This window comes from Etheostoma cragini, chromosome 12, assembly GCF_013103735.1.
Source record: "Etheostoma cragini isolate CJK2018 chromosome 12, CSU_Ecrag_1.0, whole genome shotgun sequence".
NCBI classification, from domain to species: domain Eukaryota; kingdom Metazoa; phylum Chordata; class Actinopteri; order Perciformes; family Percidae; genus Etheostoma; species Etheostoma cragini.
In genome coordinates this window covers 1,879,124-1,899,769 of record NC_048418.1, presented here as the reverse complement: position 1 = coordinate 1,899,769, position 20,646 = coordinate 1,879,124, and the positions used below count along the sequence as shown (strand labels likewise).

Here is a 20,646-nt window from a genome sequence, read left to right as displayed (position 1 = left end):
CAGTGATGTGGACAGGGAGGTGGACAGTGAAGGGGACAGTGATGTGGACAGGGAGGTGGACAGTGAAGGGGACAGTGAAGGGGACAGGGAGGTGGACAGTGAAGGGGACAGGGAAGTGGACAAGGAGGTGGACAGTGAAGGGGACAGTGATGTGGACAGTGATGTGGACAGGGAGGTGGACAGTGAACATTTCTTTCTTCTGTGATTTTCATGCACTGAAAAATTCTTCTTTTTAGCAACATGTCAAGGAGTGCAGAACAATTTTTAGGCAAACAACACTAATTTAAGATATTTTAACAGCCTTGGAAAGCCGAAAGAACGTCGAAATAGTGCAAGAATAAAAAGAAGGCAATTTTTTAATTATGTCATCTCGCTGTCCTCTTTTTCTCCTGCTGTGGTTTAACAGCAGCCGGCCACCAACTGTTAATCTTTAACTCCTAGTACTCGTGTAACAGTAGTGGATTTAACAACCCATGTATTTACATGTGCAGTACATGTACATGTTGCAGATAATCTGACTTCTGTACAACATTTGTGTAATTGGCAGTTGAGCAACTTGCTCAAGAGGAAGCATAAAAAGGTGCTTGAAGGATCTTTAGATTACAGTTTGTTCAAAGTAGGTTGTATGTGTTTTAAAATGCCTCTCTCTCCTTCTCTTTGGACTCAGTTGAGATCTACAGTGTCTGATATTGTCCCTGAAGTGTGCACAAAGGGTTGACTGGACCCAGATAGGCGTCTTATGCTACTTAGCCTACTTGGGTTACAATGCTAGTGGTAGAACATGAGATGAGCGGAGGACAGATGATGTCTTTAGTAAATCTGCAGCTGGATGTGGATCCAGCAGGATTTCTACATAGATAGATGACCGCCGTTTTCATTCATCCCACTGCTTTGTCATTGCAGACACTTTTAAAACCACGGCCTGATCGAGGGAATTTCCTGTCACAGCATTGAGCTAAACGTGTACTGAAATCAATGGGCGCCATTTGTCTCGCCATCCCTTCTCAGATCTAAGGTGTCTTCTCAGCTGCTAATTGAGATGGAAAGCCCACTTGGGAGGGTGGTGGGAAACATGAGTTGCCCAACCCAATGCAACGTAGTCTGCTTGGGTCTGGATGGCCTGGAATTGGAAGAACAAGGGACGTCACTCCGGGCTAAAGACGGGGTTCATCCCTTTGTTATGAAACTGGGGATCCAACTAAACACAAGCCCATATTTGCAGACATCTGCCGCTACTGATTGGTAGGGGTGTGCAAAAACATCGAGTCACATTTGTATTGCAAATCAAGCTCTACAGATTCAATATAGATTCAAATTTGTATTAAAAAAAAAAAAAAAATTGTTTTGAAATGCCGTGTATACTATCACAGGGGAAAAGTACATTTACATACTGTGAATTGTTTTTTAATTGAAAATCGTTTTTTTTTTATTGAATCGTGAGCCTAAAAAAATCTATATTGAATTATGACATTTTCTGAATTTTACACCCCTGCTGATTCAGGTAGAACTGAGCCTGTCAGTGACTAAACAAGCACTTTTGTGGAGGTAAATACAAGATTAAAATAATGGATTCACCCATTCACAGACATGTCTTTTTGTACAACAGCTTGCACTCTTCCGGTTTCGGCTTTTCCACCAGGTGTTTGAACCTGTCTGCAGAGATTTGCTCCCTTTCAGCGACTAGAGCATTCAACACTGATGTTGGGCGATCAGGTCTGACTCACAGTTTGCTAAATTATGAGAGGTAAAGACAGAGAACGTCCTACGTTTCGTGGCATTGCCACACTGTTTTGTCCCAGTATGGGTGCGGGCAGACTTGCAGTCTGCTGGAGAACAGACACTCTGGTCCACTTTGGCTCGGCTTTGCGTTAGCCTACATATGAGATCATGCCCAAAAGCGAGCCAGACATCCATTAGAATAATTCAGCACAATATTGCTTTGTAACCCCAATAAGAGATGCTCTGTTTGGCTCCCATGTCCCATCAGGACACACGCTGCAGCTACTTGATATTTGGATGTCCCAGCTCAGAGATGCATTATGGTCCAACAGCGTGTGTTTGTGTTTGGCGTGCTTTTACATGTTACTGCATATGCAACCAGAGACCTGTGTATTTTGGGTTAATGTGTGTGTGTGTGTGTGTGTGTGTGTTTCATGGCTAGGCTATGGGTTGTAATATAGAGTCCATTAAATGATACACAGATCTAACTACCACCACCTTTTTTCTGGATAAGATATAAAGTCACATCTACACACTTGTTATCAAGTTGGACAGTGTTTAGCGTCTGTGAGAAGCTTTATGTGAGTGATAAACAACCAAATTGTCCCTTCTTTAATCAGCCTGACGTCGTGTTCCTGCAAGCTGTTTCCTGTTTGGGTGGGGAAGTTATTTTGTGTTATTTTTGACCCCCCCAACATTGACACCGAGGCTATTAATGGTTTCTATGTGCAGTTAACTTCATGTTTACATGTCAGTTTAAGATTCAGCTGACTAACCTTTTCAGCTGTATCAGTCTCATCTGTGCTGCCATTTTCTGTGGCTGTATTTGAATGATTTTATTTTTATGGGTTTTTCAAGCTCAATACTGCCTATAAAGCTCTGATCGGTAGTGGGGGGTGCAAAAACATCAATTCACATTATTGTATCACAATTCAAGCTCTACAGATTCAAAATAGATTCAAATTTGTGTTAAAAAAATTGTAATGGTGTGTATGCATGGGAAAATTACATTATATACTACTTTACATACTGTAAATTGTTTTTTTTGTAATTGAAAATTGATTTTTGAATTGAATCTTGAGCCTAAAAATCGATATTGAATCGTGACATTTTCTGGTTTTTACACCCCTGCTGATTCAGGAAGTAGTCAACGAGAACTGAGCCAGTTTTGACAAAACAAGCACTTTTGTGAAGGTAAATACGAGCTTAAAGTAAAATATTCACATGTTTTTTGCAATGCAAGTCTATGGGAGAATCAGCTCGAGCTCCATTTTGAGCTCCCCAACATACACAACCTGCAACCTGAGGACTAGAAACATTGCCATGAATTAAGGACTCTGAACATTAAACACTTTCTCTCCTGTTGACGAGCTTCACGCTGTCCCGCGCCGGGCTACACAGCAGCTCTACCTGGCGGGAGGTCTGGTTATCATGTTCCCTGGTTTATCGGGGGAGCGGTTTGTGTTCCCAAATATGGATCGAGCCATGCTCAGCGATGGGACGTGAGAGGTAGCGCCGTCTTTACGCCACTCGGCTTAAATTAGACGGCTTTTATTGACCGACGCGAGTAGACGATGACATGAGAAATGAGCTGCGAACAGTTAAAGTGAGACACAAACAGACGAGTTAGTGGTTCAGACACCTGCTGGGGTCACTAATAGCATATTGTTGTGTATGGCATGGTGTTGCCAGGTACTTTGAATAAAAGCTTTTTACCAAAGGGTCTATTTTTTTTTGTTATGACATTAAAATCTATAAGGTCATAAAATCCATTGGTTGCACATGCACATGCTGCTGTAATTCTTGGCTTTGCACGGCAGTCTGAAGTGTTATTTTATGATCAATTTGAGCTAAAAAAAAGCACAAGGTGCAAAAACAATTTATGGATCAGTCAGTCGACATGATTCATCCAAAACAATTTCAATAATTAAATGTTTGTCATTAATTAAGCAACAATGCGGAACAACAGATTTTGAGCTCGTTGTCTGTAAATCTGAGAGGACACAAGACATTGCACGTTCATCTACAGTAGAAGTGGACGCAGGTTTAGCCAAAAACACAGTTCCTATCAGCTTATAGAGCAATTTCCTCCTTCATTGTCAACTTTCCATGTCAATCAAGTGTACAGTTTGTGTTATATTTTGGCTTTTTTACCAGGTAAAGAAAGGTGGACAGATATGTACGTTACTGACTGACTTTTAAACCTTTAATTCAATTCAATTTTATTACCTGAAGACACTTTACAGATGTTGCAGGTCTAGACCACACTCCCTAATTTACAAGGACCCAACAGTTCTAGTAGTTTTAACTTTAACTTTACATGACTCGACTTCTAGTATTAGCAAGTTTACATCTCTAGTGTGTACAGGGAGCGAATGTAGGTCAGTAAAGGATGGAATTGACGAGCTTGTTTGGCCTTGTATGTTGGTGTTGAGCTCAGCGCTGGCACGGTGTGGAGTGGACTTCTTCTTACTGTGGTTGATTAGGAAGAAATTCCTGCGGTAGCGCGGGGTAACGTAATCCTGAATAGCGTAAATTAGAGCGAGAATGGCCGGGTGCCTTAAGTGAGTGACGTCAGTTCCCGTGTGGAAGAGCGAGTGGTGTGAGAGCCGCTGTGAGGATAAGAGAGAGGGAAAAAAGAGTTAGCAAAGTTGGTGTAAAGTGAGTTAAAAGTGAACTTTGTGATGCACCAGGAACTATAGGAGTACAGGGCTGTTTATTGTTTTTCCTATCTAGTGTAAAAGAAAATGAGATTTAAAAAAAAATAAAGGATTCTTGTTGAAATTTGTTGATTGCATTTAATTATTAAAAACATCAGAATCACACCACAGTGAAAAAAAAAGAACAGGATGACTGTGATGATTCTTGGGAGGTGTGAACATTGTTTTGATTATAGCTGTTTTTTTGAAATCTTATTGAAAATGCCAAGAGGAACCATTGGTGGAATGTACTCTTTGTTACTGTACTGTACTTTTTTCACATATCTGACCGAAGCGGGAAAAGTTCCCTAGTGTTGCTTTAACTAGGGTTGTCATTGTGGAACATCTACTTTTACTAAAGTAAATATATCTCTGATTATTTGTACTTTTACTACTAAGTACTGAAATGTAGTACTTCCTCCACCACTGAGAGGAACAGTTAAAGCCATTAAAGGGAGATTTAGGTTGCTTTCAGCCATTTGTCCATGCTACTAGTGCAGGAAGCCTGTTCACAGATTTCATGGAGGCAGGGAGTCTGATGCCGGTGCTGGACGCCCATTGGGAAGTTGCTCTGAGACAGTGCTGTGTCAGCAGGTTGCTGGGACAACGCAGTTTGCCATCCCATAACGTTTGTGTGTGTGTGTGTGTGTGTGTGTGTGTGTGTGTGTGTGTCTTCCATCTCACCCTGGCCTCAGCCGTCTGTCTGTTTCTCCAAACACTTGATCACATGGCTCCTCTCTCAGCGTTCACCTCTTGCTGTCGTGATGCGTGTCACAAAACAACGCAGATGCAGTTTTGTAGCATTTAAAAAAAAAAAAGGGCCAATAAACCCGTCCATCAACTGGCAAAGATCTAACGAAAGCTCAAATCCAATCCTGATTCATGTGTTTTGATTAATGCTGAGTGGGTTGAAAACTAACAAGCTGTTTGCATGTTCATTGAGGTTCCCATCGTTCCGATTGCTCTTGAAAGCCACACAGTAATGTGAAAAAATCACTTTTATAATTTATTTTATTAGCTTTTCTGCTGGTTTACAGCTGCCATCCATCTCTTTTACGGCCGTGTTGTGTGTCGCCGTTGTGCCGGTCCCGACTCGTGTAATCGGGGTTGCGTAGCGGCAGATGACTACGGATGCGGTAACAACTCGGGGGGGCTCTCATTGGGTGTGTTGGGTGATGGTGATGCAACAGCTTGGCAGCACTAGAGAGCCCATAAACACTGAGAGACCCTGCAGAGGGTATAATGGCTCATTGTAATGACTTATTACAATTAAGTTCACGCTATTTTAGGGATCGACCGATACTGTATCTTGAAGACCCAAACCAATTATTAATAGTTAGTGAAACTGAGATTTTGGAAGATTACAAACTCCTATACAAAACTTTCTTTAAATGCTTTAAGCAACGATTTAATAAATTAGAAACCTTCAACAAAATACCCAGCAACACTATCAATCAGATAGGATTGAGGGCGGGACATTACAGGAACACTATGGAACATTTACAGGGTGCAGGCAGACAAAATGGGTTTCCCCAGGAGGGGGGTGGGATGGGCTGGCGTCTCCCTTAGAGATCGGGTGAGAAGCTCAGTCGTCCGAGAGGAGCTCGGAGTAGAGCCGCTGCTACTTTGCGTCGAAAGGAGCCAGTTGAGATGGTTCGGGCCGTCTCAACAAGTAGGAAGAAGCACTGAACTGCTTCATTATGTAAACTTGTCATATTCTCTTGAATGTATTTGCATAAAGGCTGTGGATGGAAACTGATTGATTGATTGATTGATGTTTTTTTGCCATCATTTTAGATAATTGCCTAAAACTAGCAGCAGATAGCGTTTGTAATATTTTGATACTAGTGCAGAAACCAGAACAGTGAATATAATTTTCCTACAAAAGCATTTTTTTTAAAAATATTTAATTAAGTTAGACAAAGTTCTTGAATGTTGAATATCTTCTTAACACAATCAGCTGTAAAAGAAGTCAATCTATCCGTAAATAGACCATTTACGAATCTCACATGTAGCACTCATGTGTCAAAGTTACTAGTCCTTGATTACTTTAGAAGTCACACCCTCTTCAATATGTTCTCATAAAAGACGTTGATGGGTTTTCGTTCCACTTTTCTTTGCTGAAACTGGACACTTCACATCTCACACTCTCTCCTTCTGTCTCGCTCTCTCTTTCAACCATCGCCATCTCCGTGTCTATCATGTTTTATTCACAGATGCTTCGCGTCTCCTCGTATCTAAGCGGTTGCCGGTCGGCCCGGGCGTCTCTCATCCCTCTGCCGATGCTCTGCATCACGTTGTGTAACCCGCGGCCCGCCAGACGAGGGCTTTCCCTTTCCTCCTGCTAGATAAGGGATTATCCACTTTCCCGCCGGGTCCCCTTGGAAAACCCAAACCCTCAATCCCATCCCGATTCGTTATCATCCCGGCCTCTGGCTCTCTCAGCCGGATGATGTAATAGTCTTGTGGAGAGAAAATATGCCTCTGTGAGGATGCTTTGAGCAGCTGAGGAATATCAGACCAACATAGTAATCAGTTATTATTATTATTATAAGGGCTGCAACGCTATTAGATTTTTCCCTCAATTAATCTTATCATGATAACTGATTAAGTTTACATGCACTTTATAATCCGGGTTTTACCCTTATTTAGAAAAAGACAATATTCCCACTTAGTTTTTTGCATGGTTAATGAAAGAGAATATAACGTTAATATTCCCGTTTACATGCAGCAGTGCAAAAAATGATTTTTTTCTGGAGGTTTTCCACTGGTGCCGGATTCCTTCGGCCGTGCAAATACAGCGTCCCTCTTTCTAAAAGGTCTCCGTTGTTGTAATGTTGGGGCATGTCCAAAAACCTGTTGACATCCAGGTCTTTCATAATGTTCAAAAGTATGGGGTTTACTCCTGACCAGAGATTCTTTTAGCCATAGAATAAAATGAGAACAAATGGGTTCTCTCTCTCTCTCTCTCTCTCTCTCTCTCTCTCTTTCTCTCTATCTATCTATATATACATATATACATATATAAATGTGTATATGTATACTTCCACAAGATATGTGGTGTTTTATTTAATTTGGTGCCCAGAGTCAGCCATCATATTATTTTATTTTGAAAAGCACAACATTGGTGATTAGAAATTAGGCATCTTCGAAGCTACTGCTGACATGAACCCAGCGCCCCAGGTGAGTTTACAGGGACTCTGAAACAAGTGCCTGGCCCAGCTTTCAGTTTTTAAGTCACGCCACCGCATTTTTTAGTTTTTTTTTAGCTTTAAACTTTGGGTCAAAGACTTTTAAGATGTTAATTCCCCCTAATTGGAGAAATCTTATTCTCAGCCCCATGCAGGCCCCTTATTACACAATCATATGATCTGCACACATGACCCGCACACATGGGCTTTTGTACCCCACTCTTCAAGCCTAGATTAGTTTGAGTTGAAGCGTTGCATAAGGGTTAAAGTTAGGCATTGAGTGTGGGGAATTAAACAACTTTGAGACAAAAGTTTACGTACAGTTGTTCCTCTTAGACAAATGTATCTGAAACCATGTTTATAAGACACAGGAAGTCCAAGGAAATGATCAGAATGACACCCGGCTAAATGCTGAGCAAAAATCTGGGATCCTGCTTACTGTTAGTCACACGTTCTCCTGCCAATATGTGTGTTTTCTGTTCACTCCCTTTAATACGTGGAGGTATAGAACAAAGGACAATGCAACATGTACAGAGGAAAAATGTAAGCTCTGGAAGAGGCAGAAAGCTACAGTTGGGTGTCCTAAAAACAATAAAGTTTTTTTTTAATTGCCAGTATCAACCAGATGTCTCTTCCAGTGTCCGTATCTAAGTGTAGGAGACAAAATAGTTGGTTTTTGTGTTGTTTTAGCTCAATAATACTGCATTAATTCATATATTTTGTATATAAACATTTACATAAATCCCCCTGTATAATGTAAAAGGGTCCCTCCATAGTTTGTGCGTGAAGTGAGAACAAGCAGATTATATCATAGCATTATTTCATATTGGAATATTTTAATTTTTTATCTTTTTCATGTTTGTGTGCTGCTGTGCGTCTCTGTGTGTGTGTGTGTGTGTGTGTGTGTGTAACAAGCATAGTGTGCATGCTGTGCACGAGCCTTGGCACATTTTGCTAATGCACTGTTGAAATAACAAGGAAATGCTGCGTTATTGGCAGTAGACCAGGTTTTTTTTGGTCAATGGTGCGATCACTTTCCGCTGCCTCAAGATAGCAATACGCCCAGAATGCACCTGAACACACCTCCCTGTAAGACCAGCACGCCCAGAATGCACCTGAACACACCTCCCTGTAAGACCAGCACGCCCAGAATGCCCCTGAACACCCCTGCCTGTAAGACCAGCACGCCAATGGTGCATTTGCTATTTAAACCACGTGGGTGCCGGACGGTAAATTGACAACTGCGTTGCTCTGAAACTAGCAAAGACACTCGTGTCGGGCTTTTACGCTGCGCGAGGATAGGACCCTCAGTCGGGTTAGTCAAGTGTAAAGAAACACGACTCCATCGGGATGAAAATGTTGCTCTGTGTCTGCTGGATGTGTGGTGACTCTGTCTTTCAGCTTGATGTCTTTATTCCCCTTAATGGCACACCGTTGATTATTGCAGGTATAAAGTTTGATAACTATTGTTGTTCACTGTTTTCTCCTCTCCTCAGCCATCATGTACGTGATGGGAGCACTGGGACCAGCAGCTGGTTACCTGCTGGGAGGAGTCCTGATCGGCTTTTACGTGGACCCCAAGACTACGGTCAACATCGATCAAAGCGACCCCCGCTTCATCGGCAACTGGTGAGAACAATCTGGCTGCTTTGGGCTGGTCGAAGTGTGATATGTGCGTAATAATATGAATGTGGGAAATATAACATAAAGACATTATCTTTGCCAAAAATGAGTATTGGGACTCAGAATACATTTTGTTACTTACTTCTCAGAGTGAATACAAAGTTGACCACATTTTAAATGATACTGTGTGCAGTAAGCTTTACAAATCAGGAAGATTCCCAGATGCAGCATCACTTTAAATACAGGACAGCAGATGCATCTTTGCTCCTTAGGACACCTGTTTTGTACATATTGTACAGCCATCTCTAAATCTGCTGCTGTGTATGAGACACAGTAAGTTATCTATTAAAAGCTCTCAGTGATGCCACCCTCTAACTGCCAGCAGAACTAGTGACTCACTAGCTAATCCTGTGGGCTTCCTACATGAATTATAAGTGATGAGAGCAGGAAGAGGATGGATGAGTCTACCAGTGAGTTTGCACAAGCCTGGCGACAGTTTAAAAAATGAGGCCCAGAGATAAAATGATACCAAGTTCAGACTGAGATTATTTGACAGCTCGGAGAGAGGAGAAAAGTGTCTTGTTCACTTCATTCATTGTTTTCCTGTATTTTTAAGGTGCATCAACTGTTGCCGAGTCTTCCCGATTGGCTGGATCAGTGTTTTGTGGCCGTTACATTCAAGCCATTGCCAAATGAGTTGCTACGAAGCTAGACTATCAGCTCCCCACTACTCTCTCTGTATTTCAAGGGGGGGGCTAGCATCCAGAAAGCGGACCTCCTATGGGGAGATTCTAGCTAACAAGCCATCACCTGCCGTTAGCATGCTATTGACTCCCATTCACTTTGACGTCACTTTGACGGCGAATAACTTTACATCTGAAGCATTTAAAGACTCTATTTGTCCATTGTTTATTTCTAAAGACACACAACAATGTATAAAAGGCTCCATTCCCTTGTATCTCACTTTATGACTCCGTATCAGACGTTTTTATAAAAATAGGCAGACTTTCTGTTGCATAGTAGAAGACTTACCGTATAGTCAGGAGAAGTTCGCAGGCACTTTGGACTTAAAAGTACCTGTTTTGGTTTAATTACTAATGTTAACTAGCATGTTAGTTAGCAGTAATTAGCCTGCGTCTATGTTATCTCCTAACATATACCTACCTCTTCGTCTCTGCTGATTGGGAATGATTGAGATTTCTCTTGCACAGCTACCAGAAGACTTACAACTTTCAGACAGGTTGCTCACGTCACAGCTCAGTTGGAGGCTGCGCAGTAACGCTCAGCCATCACCGGAAAAGTGACTTCACTGGTCTCCGTTGAAGTATATGGCATCGCTGCGTCCATTTCTTTCAATGATGTCTATGTGTATTAGTCATCATGGCTATGTTCAGAAAATGGCAACTTTTGGCCTTTTAATATTTAATTTAAATCTTCTCCCGTCCTGTCTAGGTGGAGCGGGTTCCTGTTGTGTGCCGTGGCCATGCTGCTGGTCATCTTCCCCATGTTCACCTTCCCCAAAAAGCTGCCCCCCCGACACAAGAAGAAGAAGAGAAGGAAAAAGCTGAGCATGGACGACCTGTCCAGCGACGACGACGTCCTCAAGGAGAAGAGCAACAACAAGAGTCAGGCGGTCACCTCGTCCATGGGCTTTGGAAAGGACATCAAAGGTACCGGAGGGAAAAACATTATCATAATCCTGATGTAGATCTTCTGCTCTTTTTTTCTTAAGGTCAATGTTAAAAACATTGACAGGGGGTCACTGTCAGGAACAAATAACTTCTTAACAACAAACCAAGAAAATAACTTTTCTCCCTGCCTGGCCATCTTGTCCTCCTCCTCTTGCAGACCTGCCCAAAGCGGCAGTGAGGATCCTGAGCAACGTGACCTTCCTGTTCGTCAGCCTCTCCTACACGGCCGAGAGCGCCATAGTCACCGCTTTCATCACCTTCATCCCCAAGTTCATCGAGTCTCAGTTTGGCATCCCGGCGTCCAGCGCCAGCATCTACACCGGTGAGCTCCATTACACTCAACGTTCTTCCAGGCTTTTACACACCGGGGACGTTTTTCAGTATATATTTCCAGACTGTTTTTTGTTGTTGTTCTTTTTTTTAAAGATTATTTAGTTTTTTTTCCCATTTATTAGACAGTGACAGTAACCCTAACACTAGACATGTGAAAGGGGGGAGAGATAGATGGGGGAAGGCTGGATCCAAACCTGCAGGACTTAGCCCACATGGGGCGAGAGCACTTACTGAGGGAGCTATAGGCCGCCCCATACCGCTGTTTTGTGTTGTCAGTACTTTCACACAGAGCGGGATTATTACGCGGCGATAAAGCGCTGTAATTCTTCTATTTTCCAAAATGAAGTCGAGTTCTGTGAGCTTTCGCCAAGCAAATAAAGACATCAATGAATCAGGTTGTGTTTACTGATGAAGATCTACAGCAACATAGAGGCTGCTGTCAGACTGTACAGAGGCAAACTTTATTACTACTATGACAAATGCAGTGTTTACCATAGACTTTCTTTCTCTTCTTACCTTTCACAATAAAAGCCCTAGACCTATGCTTCACTGTTTTCCAGAAACAGTATTTCGCTAAAACAAAACTCAAAAAGTAGATTACAGTAGATAGTGTTAGCTGTTCTTGCTTCAGGGGGAGACGGGACTGGAGTCTTAGGAGCTAACCCTAATCCCCGTACAATCACTTGGTCATCAAACGGTAACTCTCCTCTGCTACGATTTCTCTCTCTCGCCCGCTCAAATGTCTCTCTGACAGTGCAGCGTAATTAGTTTTAATGTGATTATTAAGCATTTTGCTTCGCTTATTCGTCATGCCCCCTTCAAAAAGCAAAGTTACCCCCTCCCCACCCAATCGAATTTCTGATCCACTCCGACATCTTTATCTCCAATAATCGGGATTCACAAACTTAAATTTGACTTTTTTGAAAATAGGGTTTATTTCTCACAAAACTCAAATTTCAGCATCTTAAAGATCAACTTGTTCTTTGCCTTCTTTATGAACTCCCCTTTAATGTCTGTACAGCAGCACAGACAGGATGCAGACAGACCAGAATATTCAGACAACACACAGGACTTCAGTTTTCTGCCTGTTCAGCGCTGCTCTGCTGTTTCTTATCTTAGCGCAGAGCTGCTTACGACATACATTAATAATAAAGAAACCGCTGGTCTTCAAATTAAGGGAGCACCTGGGACACAGAGCACTGAGTGCATTACACACACATTTAGAAACACTAAGACACACACACACACACACACACAGACTCACACTCGGATACAAGCACTTAATGGACTCATATACTCACACTTCCTGCTTCCTGAAGATAGCAATACACCTCCCTGTAGGGTTGGGCGATATGGAGAAATATCACGATATTTTTTACAAAATACGTCAGTGTTGATACCGCAACAAAATTGTAGTGTTGATATGGAGAAAATTGGTGCTTTTACAAAATATGTTTTGATAAATAATCATCAGTAATGTGGATGTAATGACTAAGTGGGAAAAGGCCAATAATAGAACAGTTACAACAGTCTGGTAAAATCTGAAAATGACTTTGCTCTAATGCAGCCTTTAAAACTTGGAAAAGACACCACTTGTGCCATATTACGATATCCAAAATCTGAGACTATATCTACTCTCATGTCACAATATCGATATATTGTCCTGCTCTGGCTCCCTGTAAGACCAGCACGCCCATGGGGACACAGATGGACTCAGATGCAGTTGCTCTTTAAACAACGTGAGCGCTGGACGGTCTTTAAATAGCAACGAGGCTCGCGTCGGGCCGGCAGTCCATCTCCACAGCTCCAACAGGGCACAACCTCCGGGCATGGCCCCCCGCCGGACAGCATCCGTCCAGCCCGTCCAGATTAACCCGGCTCCACACCTCCCAGGCAGCAAGTGGGATGACAGTGGACATGAGCAGGACCTCCTACGGCATGCGGGCTCACCACAAGGACAAGGAGCGCGTTGTCAAGATTGCTCGAGAAGCTCCACAAAATCCCCGGTTTTCGTGGAGCTTGCGTTGCCATGCATGGGTGTTAAAGGCCGTCTAGAGAGTTTAGGACTGATACTTCGTTTATTTGATGTCCGTGTATGATGATTTTGACGAGCAGCCTCATAGCACAATTGGAGCCAGTAGAATATCAGTATTGCAGCATACTTGACAAATATCAGACCTGCAGATGCCTGACTTGTCGCCTCTTTAGTTTGTTGTCGTAGTGATTCACAGCCACCTGTGACTGCTGCCGCTGCGGACGCCATATTGGTTGTGCTGCCTTTATCCTTTCATGTCTTCAACTGTGCTGTCATTAAAAGACCTTAAATGCCCCAAATAAAATCATTAAAAACATTTTTAAAATATAGCTACTCCCTTCACCATCGCTGGGTTATTTGAGTTAAGGCTCTGGACCTAAAACAACAAGCAACTAATCATAATACCTTTAAATCCTGACGTCCTCACTGCTTGTTTTTTGGCTGCTCATGTTATTCTTTGCTTAATGCTAAGAGTCAAATCACAAAATAAGACACTCACCTTTTGGATGAAAGGATTTTGATTGCAAAGTGCAGCTCGTCGTTAGTCACACTCGCCGGTGCCATGACTCATCTGAACCTTCCACACAGAAAGTTGATGCTTTTAGTGGCTGAAGTTTGAAGAAACAGTGAACAGACACATTTTATCCAACAAAATCTTTATTCGTATAGTTTTGGAAACCTTTTAGTCGTACTTGCATTGCATTGGACATTCCATCTTGTGAGACTTTTGTTCTCAGTGTTAGAGTTGCATAACTGTCTCAGCTGTAGGTGGAGTGGGCTGAAAGTCCGTGATTAAATCTGCCACTCATACGTATATTTTCATATTATGCCAGCCTTTAGTGGAAGAAATCAAAATAGTTCTTGGAAACCGGCTCACAGACTTGACAGTTTAAAATTAAGTAAATGGCTGGTTGTGTTTGAAGGGCTTTCCTCGATTTAAAGAAAGTCGACTAACATTCATGCGATTTCGTCGACACTTCTATTAGTTGACTTAATCAATAACCCCGACCAGGAACAGGAAATCCTTCCTACCACAGACAATAAAACTCTTAAACACGTCATCCCTGGGTGTAGACGAGACTTTTAGACACCACACTACTGCACTAAGGGCAACCTGCACAATTGGTTAATTTTAGCATACAATTAGCATATTATTTAAGCAGTTGCACAGTTTTCCCATCCTGTATATATTTAAATATTTGCTCTAATATTCTTATATTTTATTCTTATATTTTAATAATCTTATTATTTTTTCATGTATATTGTATGTATGTATATTTTTTCCTATGTGCTGCTGTAACACCGTAATTTACCATTTTTTGGGATCAATAAATAAATAAATATCTATCTATCTATCTATCTATCTATTTTAATCGTCAGGAAGGCTGGTCGTCGCCAATGATTTCCCGATTCAAATAAGTTCCAAATTTTTTATTACAATATCAATCAGGATAGAAAAATTTCAGTTGCAAAACAATTTTTTGCTTAGATACTTCTGCTGTAAATTGTACAAACAAAACCCAACCCTCAAATACTTATTTTAAATGCACCAGGTTAATGTTTAGATTAAGAATTGTCTCCCAAAAAGTGGGTCAATCCCACTACATCTGTGGTGAAAAGGCAGATATTAAAATATTGAATTCTGGATTTTAGTAATCGATATCCGATCACTCAAATAAAAAACGCTTTGAATCTGTTTTTGTAACCCTGCTCCAAGATCTCTTTGCTTCGAGAGGTCGTTCAGACCAGATATTTGGAGTCCATTTACCCTCTTAACCCTCATGTTGTCATTGGGTCAAACTGACCCATTTTCAGTTTGTTTGTTTTTCACAAAAAATGGGCCGTCGAAATAAGCGCTGAAAATGTCAACATCAAAAATATCAATAAACTCACCCGCAACATTGAAAAAGTGACAAAAGATTTATTTTCAAGGTTGACGGAAGACACCACAAGGGTTAAAACTGATTTTCTCCACAAACAAACATGCAAAGCACCCCTTTACATTGTGTGTTTGTTTACCAGAGATGTGCACATTAGTTTCTTGTAAATAAGACATTCAGCATGAACAAGTCTAATGACTAAGACCAAGTTTGCAGTTCGGGGTTCTGTTCCCTCGGCAGAAGAAGTATGATGTTGGAAATCATCACCCCCCCCTGGCTTGTTAAATATTCTGTCCCTGAACTATGTACCTATGCACCCTTTTCGGATAATAATTAGTTTAATCAAATTAGAGGTCTAATGACGCATCTGTCTCATCAGATTGGCGTCTCTTTTGATTGGACGTGCCTTACCCAGTCTAACTTCACCTGGAAAGACAGATTAGTCACTTTTCATTTAGCCAAGGAGTTTGTTGTATTTAATTAATTCAACCTTTCCTTTGCTTGTCAGTTTACATTAAACCGCAACCTCACGGACAGACATTTTCAAGCACAACCAACTTGCCAACTTTTTTTTTTTTTTTTTCTCAACATTTAATGTACAGTTTAACATTTATCACTTGAAGAAACAGTTAATCAAATATTGTTTATTTTGTAAATGTCAGGAACTAGAATGTGCTTGAGGAAAAGTGTCTGAATACACTGTGCATTAGTCATGGCAGTGAAACTCCAGACTGGATTGAGAATGGCAGTAAACACTGATTTGCACATAAAATAACATTATTTAACACCTACCAGAGGCTCCACTTCCTTCAAGGCCACCCACACTACAGATGTGTGCTGTCATGGTAATGTAAGGCATTTTCTTTAGGTCTTGTTGTATGAAGAGATAGCAAAGACAGCAACCAGTTATACAATTTACAGATGGTTAAATATGTTGAGCTTGAATGTAAGCTGTGACTTCTGTAGAAGAGTAATAAACAAACTTCTTGGCTAACAAAACAAGCCTGAGCTGTTTTGACAGATGGCAAAAAGAAATATAGTGTCGCCGAACAACACACATAGTAAGGAAGATAATGTGCTACTACTGCTCCAAAACTACAAGTTAGAAGCTCAACTGCTGTAGATTGGGTGCTTTTAAGTTATATTTATTACTTATGTCAGTGAGGGTAGACTAAATATTATAAAGATGTCATACACATGAGTGTGTGTGTGACGTCATAGAGAACGAGATTGCATCTTTAAAGCTGCATTAATTGATTTCTGTCCACAAGGGGGCATGAAAATCTGGATGATAGACATGTTAATATCATAAACTAGCAGTTAAGGCTACACATCCAGCAGACTAAGATAACTATATTTTCATTTGGATATGTGTGTTTGTGTCTACTATATGAATGTAACACAATATTCACTCGTAGCTCTGGTTTGGTCTCCACCAGCTCCTACGAAAACAATGTCTCTTTAGCTGCTAAATGCTTCATTGTTTGTTACCTAACTTTGTTGCTCTGCTGTTTGGTGCTGGTTACGTAAAGTACAGTGGGTTTTCTGCATACAGACACTATGTCATTTCACTTGCAGCATATGAATTAGTTATCTAAATTTGCAATATTGACCCTTCCCCCCCCCCCCCCAGGTGTGATTATTGTGCCGAGCGCCGGCGTAGGCATCGTCCTGGGCGGCTACATCATTAAGAAGCTGAAGCTGGGAGCTCGCGAGTCGGCCAAGCTGGCCATGATCTGCAGCGGCGTCTCCCTGCTCTGCTTCTCCACGCTGTTCATCGTGGGCTGCGAGAGCATCAACCTGGGAGGAATCAACATCCCCTACACCACCGGGTGAGTGAGGAGGGAAGACTGGGAGCGGGGGGGGGGGTTGTTACCAGGGATGAGCGAGTACAGCATTATCTGTATCTGTTTACCACATGAATTATCTGTACTCGGACTGGGCGGGGCCTAACCCGGAAGTGTGTCGGGTGGTCTTGAAATGGGCGGGGCTTTAACCGGTATGTTATATTAAGCATGCAATTGATATGAGTTGATCAGAAATTGTTATATTTATTTGATTGATTAGAAAACTATTTACACGACAGCATCAGCATTGAGCTTCAGATCAATGGTGTGGTCATGGTAACAAAAGAACTATATACACAGTATATAACAAGTTTTGCGACAATAAATACAACACATGCGGTCGCAATTATGAAGTAAAATGTAATGAACAAGAGTTTTCATACTCAATATAACTTTCTTTTTTTAACTTTTAATTATTTAATTATTGCACAGAACGCAGCCACGGCCAGCAGAGGAGTTTTATTCAATCCGAGTACAGATATTGACTCGTATTACTCGTATAATACTTGTACTTGTGGCAAAAGTGCTTAAGCCGAGTACTCTGCTCATCCCTAGTTGCACATCCTTGCTGACGAGAAAGAACCACGTCAGTGCAGCGTCGAGGTTGTTCTGTGTCTTCTCTGAATTTAAACATTTCCTATTGATCGACGTGGCTGTGGAGGAGAGAGGGAGGCAGCCAAAACAAGGAGAGAGTAGAGAAGAGGAGGAGATAAATGGATGCGGAGGAAGAGTTAGAAAGATAAACACCCACAGAGTTAAAGGGAATTATGAAAGAGGGTAAAAGAGAGAGGCCAGGTGGAGAAAGAGAAGTGGCCTTAGTGAGCATTGTAACGTCGTCGCAACACATGAATGCAGCAGTCTGTTTCTCCCTCTCTCTCTCTCTCTCTCTCTCTCTCTCTCTCTTTTGTCTGCCTGTTACCTTGATCCAGTTCAACACACTCCTGTTGTTTAAAACCTGATGGATGTCCTCTATCAAAGCCGCAGACATCTTCTCTAACGCATTTGGATATGTTGCCGGGTTTCTGACATGTTCTGATGCTATTAGTCTTGTTTATGTATTCTTAGATTAGGTATTAGAAAATCTTACCTACTTTAGACTATATTTTATATTATTTATTTATTTATTTATTTTACCTTTATTTAACCAGAAAGAAAAACTCATTGAGATTAAAAATCTCTTTTTCCAAGAGTGTCCTGGCCAAGATAAGCAGCAGCACAAACAACAAGGTTGCAGACATATAACAAATAACATATATCATGAACATAAAACATAAAACACTTTGTGCTGTTAATAAATATAATATTAAATATTGACCCTCATGTTGTCTTCGGGTCAAATTTGACCCATTTTCAGTTTTTTTTATCACAGAAAATGGGCCTTTGGAATAAGCAGTGAAAATGTCAGCATTGGAAATATCAAATAACTTTGGAAAAAAAATCAAAATAGTACTCACAACATTGAAAAAGTGACAAAAAATGTCAAAAAAAACCACATTATTTTTCAGTTGCAGTTCAGCCTTTTCTCGTATGAAACCGTGTCCCAGTGTGACGGAGTCAGTGGTAGATTTTATGGTCCAGTGTGTGGCCGGCGTTGGGTACGAAGCGTGTGTGCAGACCGGCCCAGGATATAACAGAACCAGCCAGTCAGGAGGCAGCATCCCTGAGAGTGATTACATGGTAACGCCGGATCATGTCCAAAGACAGCTTGGAAGAGACTGTCTTTGGCTGACTGGGTTCATTTTTTCACTCGTGCTTCTCTCTGTGTTTTGTTTATTTATTTCCCTCTTTGTGTGTCTGTCTGCCTGTCTCTCTGTCCGTCTGTCTCTGTCCGTCTGTTTCTGTCTATCTGCCTTTCTCTCTGTATCTCTGTATGTCTGTCTGTTTCTGTTGGTCTCTCTGTCCGTCTGTCTCTGTCCGTCTGTTTCTGTCTGTCTGCCTTTCTCTCTGTATCTCTGTCTGTCTGTCTGTCTGTTGGTCTCTCTGTCCGTCTGTTTCTGTCTGTCTGCCTTTCTCTCTGTCCGTCTGTTTCTGTCTGTCTGCCTTTCTCTCTGTATCTCTGTATGTCTGTCTGTCTGTCCGTCTGTCTCTGTCCGTCTGTCTCTGTCCGTCTGTTTCTGTCTGTCTGCCTTTCTCTCTGTATCTCTGTCTGTCTGTCTGTCTGTTGGTCTCTCTGTCCATCTGTTTCTGTCTGTCTGCCTTTCTCTCTGTCCGTCTGTTTCTGTCTGTCTGCCTTTCTCTCTGTATCTCTGTATGTCTGTCTGTCTGTTGGTCTCTCTGTCCGTCTGTCTCTGTCCGTCTGTTTCTGTCTGTCTGCCTTTCTCTCTGTCCGTCTGTTTCTGTCTGTCTGCCTTTCTCTTTGTCTGTCTGTTTGTCTCTCTTTTTCCTCTGTCTGTCTTTCTCTTTGTCTGTGTGTCTGTCTCTGTCCGTCTGTCTCTGTCTGTTTGTCTCTGTCTATCTGCCCTTTTCTCTGTATCGCTGTATGTTTGTCTGTCGGTCTCTCTTTCCGTCTGTCTCTGTCTTTCTCACTGTCTGTCTGTTTCCCTTTTTCTCTTTCTGTCTTTCTCTGCCTGCCTTCCTCTTTGTCTGTCTGTCTGTCTGTCTGTCTGTCCTTCTTGCCCTCATCTCCAGCTCTGTTTCTTTAATGTTTTGTTATCCTCTTTATTTCGCTATTATATCTTCATCTTTTTCCCCTCTCATCTCTCACAAATCTCTTTGTACCCTCTAATCTCTTGTCCATTGTATCTCGTCCTTTCTGCCCCTTGTCTTTCTGTCCCTTGTCTTTCTGTCATGTTTCCACATCCCTCTTTTTGCAGAACCTTAAGAGCGACTGTGTGTTTTTCTCTCTTCAGACCGACTCTCACCATGACCCAGAGGAACCTGACCGGAGGTTGTAACGTGAACTGCGGCTGTAAAATCCACGAGTACGCTCCGGTCTGCGGCTCCGATGGCATCACGTACTTTAACCCCTGCCTGGCCGGCTGCAACAGCGTGGCCAACGACAGCACCGGGGTGAGAGGCCGGGAGATTGGACAACCCGGACTAGCTAACGTTGCTGTACATCTATGATTTGAGTGCAAAAAAACATTGAAAAAGAATATCAAGCTAATACATACTTAATGTTTCTTTGCTTATTTAAAAACTGCAAAAAAAGTGGAGAAAGAGAGGTTTGAAGTATTGTGTTTTCCTGTGAGACTTGCAGTATTTTTGATGATGGATCTCAAAGTGCCTAAAACTCTGTACATGTATCTCGCCACCCTTCAGGTCCGTAATTACTCGGACTGCGCCTGCGTCCAGAGCCGGCAGGTCATCACGCCGTCGTCCAGCGGCCAGGGCGGCAACCAGCTCCAGCTCGTCATCGTCAAGACCTACCTGAACGAGAACGGCTACGCCGTGTCGGGGAAGTGCGACCGGACGTGCAACACCCTCATCCCCTTCCTCATCTTCCTCTTCATCGTCACGCTCATCACGGCCTGCGCCCAGCCCTCCGCCATCATCGTCACCCTCAGGTATCACCTTCTGAAATACTTCTAAAATACACTCGGTTTTTCCGAGTATTAGGGACCAAAAGGTCTATATAAAGAGACTTCAGATACAGTATTAGGGACCACTAAGGTCTATATAAAGAGAC

At 42.0% G+C, this 20,646-nt stretch overlaps 2 protein-coding genes across 3 annotated transcripts in view; one reads left to right on the top strand and one right to left on the bottom strand.

Moving 5' to 3' along the window:
* The window catches only part of LOC117954598 (double-stranded RNA-specific editase B2-like), a 55,711-nt gene extending 49,530 nt beyond the window's left edge, over positions 1-6,181 (bottom strand). For both annotated transcript variants that reach the window (XM_034888529.1, XM_034888530.1), the window contains exon 1: positions 6,175-6,181. The gene's annotated coding sequence lies outside the window, so the exon portion shown is untranslated. The remainder of the gene's footprint in view (positions 1-6,174) is intronic.
* The window catches only part of LOC117954656 (solute carrier organic anion transporter family member 5A1-like), a 24,559-nt gene that overhangs the window by 3,027 nt on the left and 886 nt on the right, over positions 1-20,646 (top strand). Inside the window, 6 exon segments of the mRNA XM_034888618.1 lie at positions 9,106-9,238; positions 10,685-10,902; positions 11,081-11,245; positions 16,805-17,003; positions 19,868-20,027; positions 20,280-20,559. Coding sequence (XP_034744509.1) covers positions 9,106-9,238; positions 10,685-10,902; positions 11,081-11,245; positions 16,805-17,003; positions 19,868-20,027; positions 20,280-20,559 — 1,155 coding nt within the window.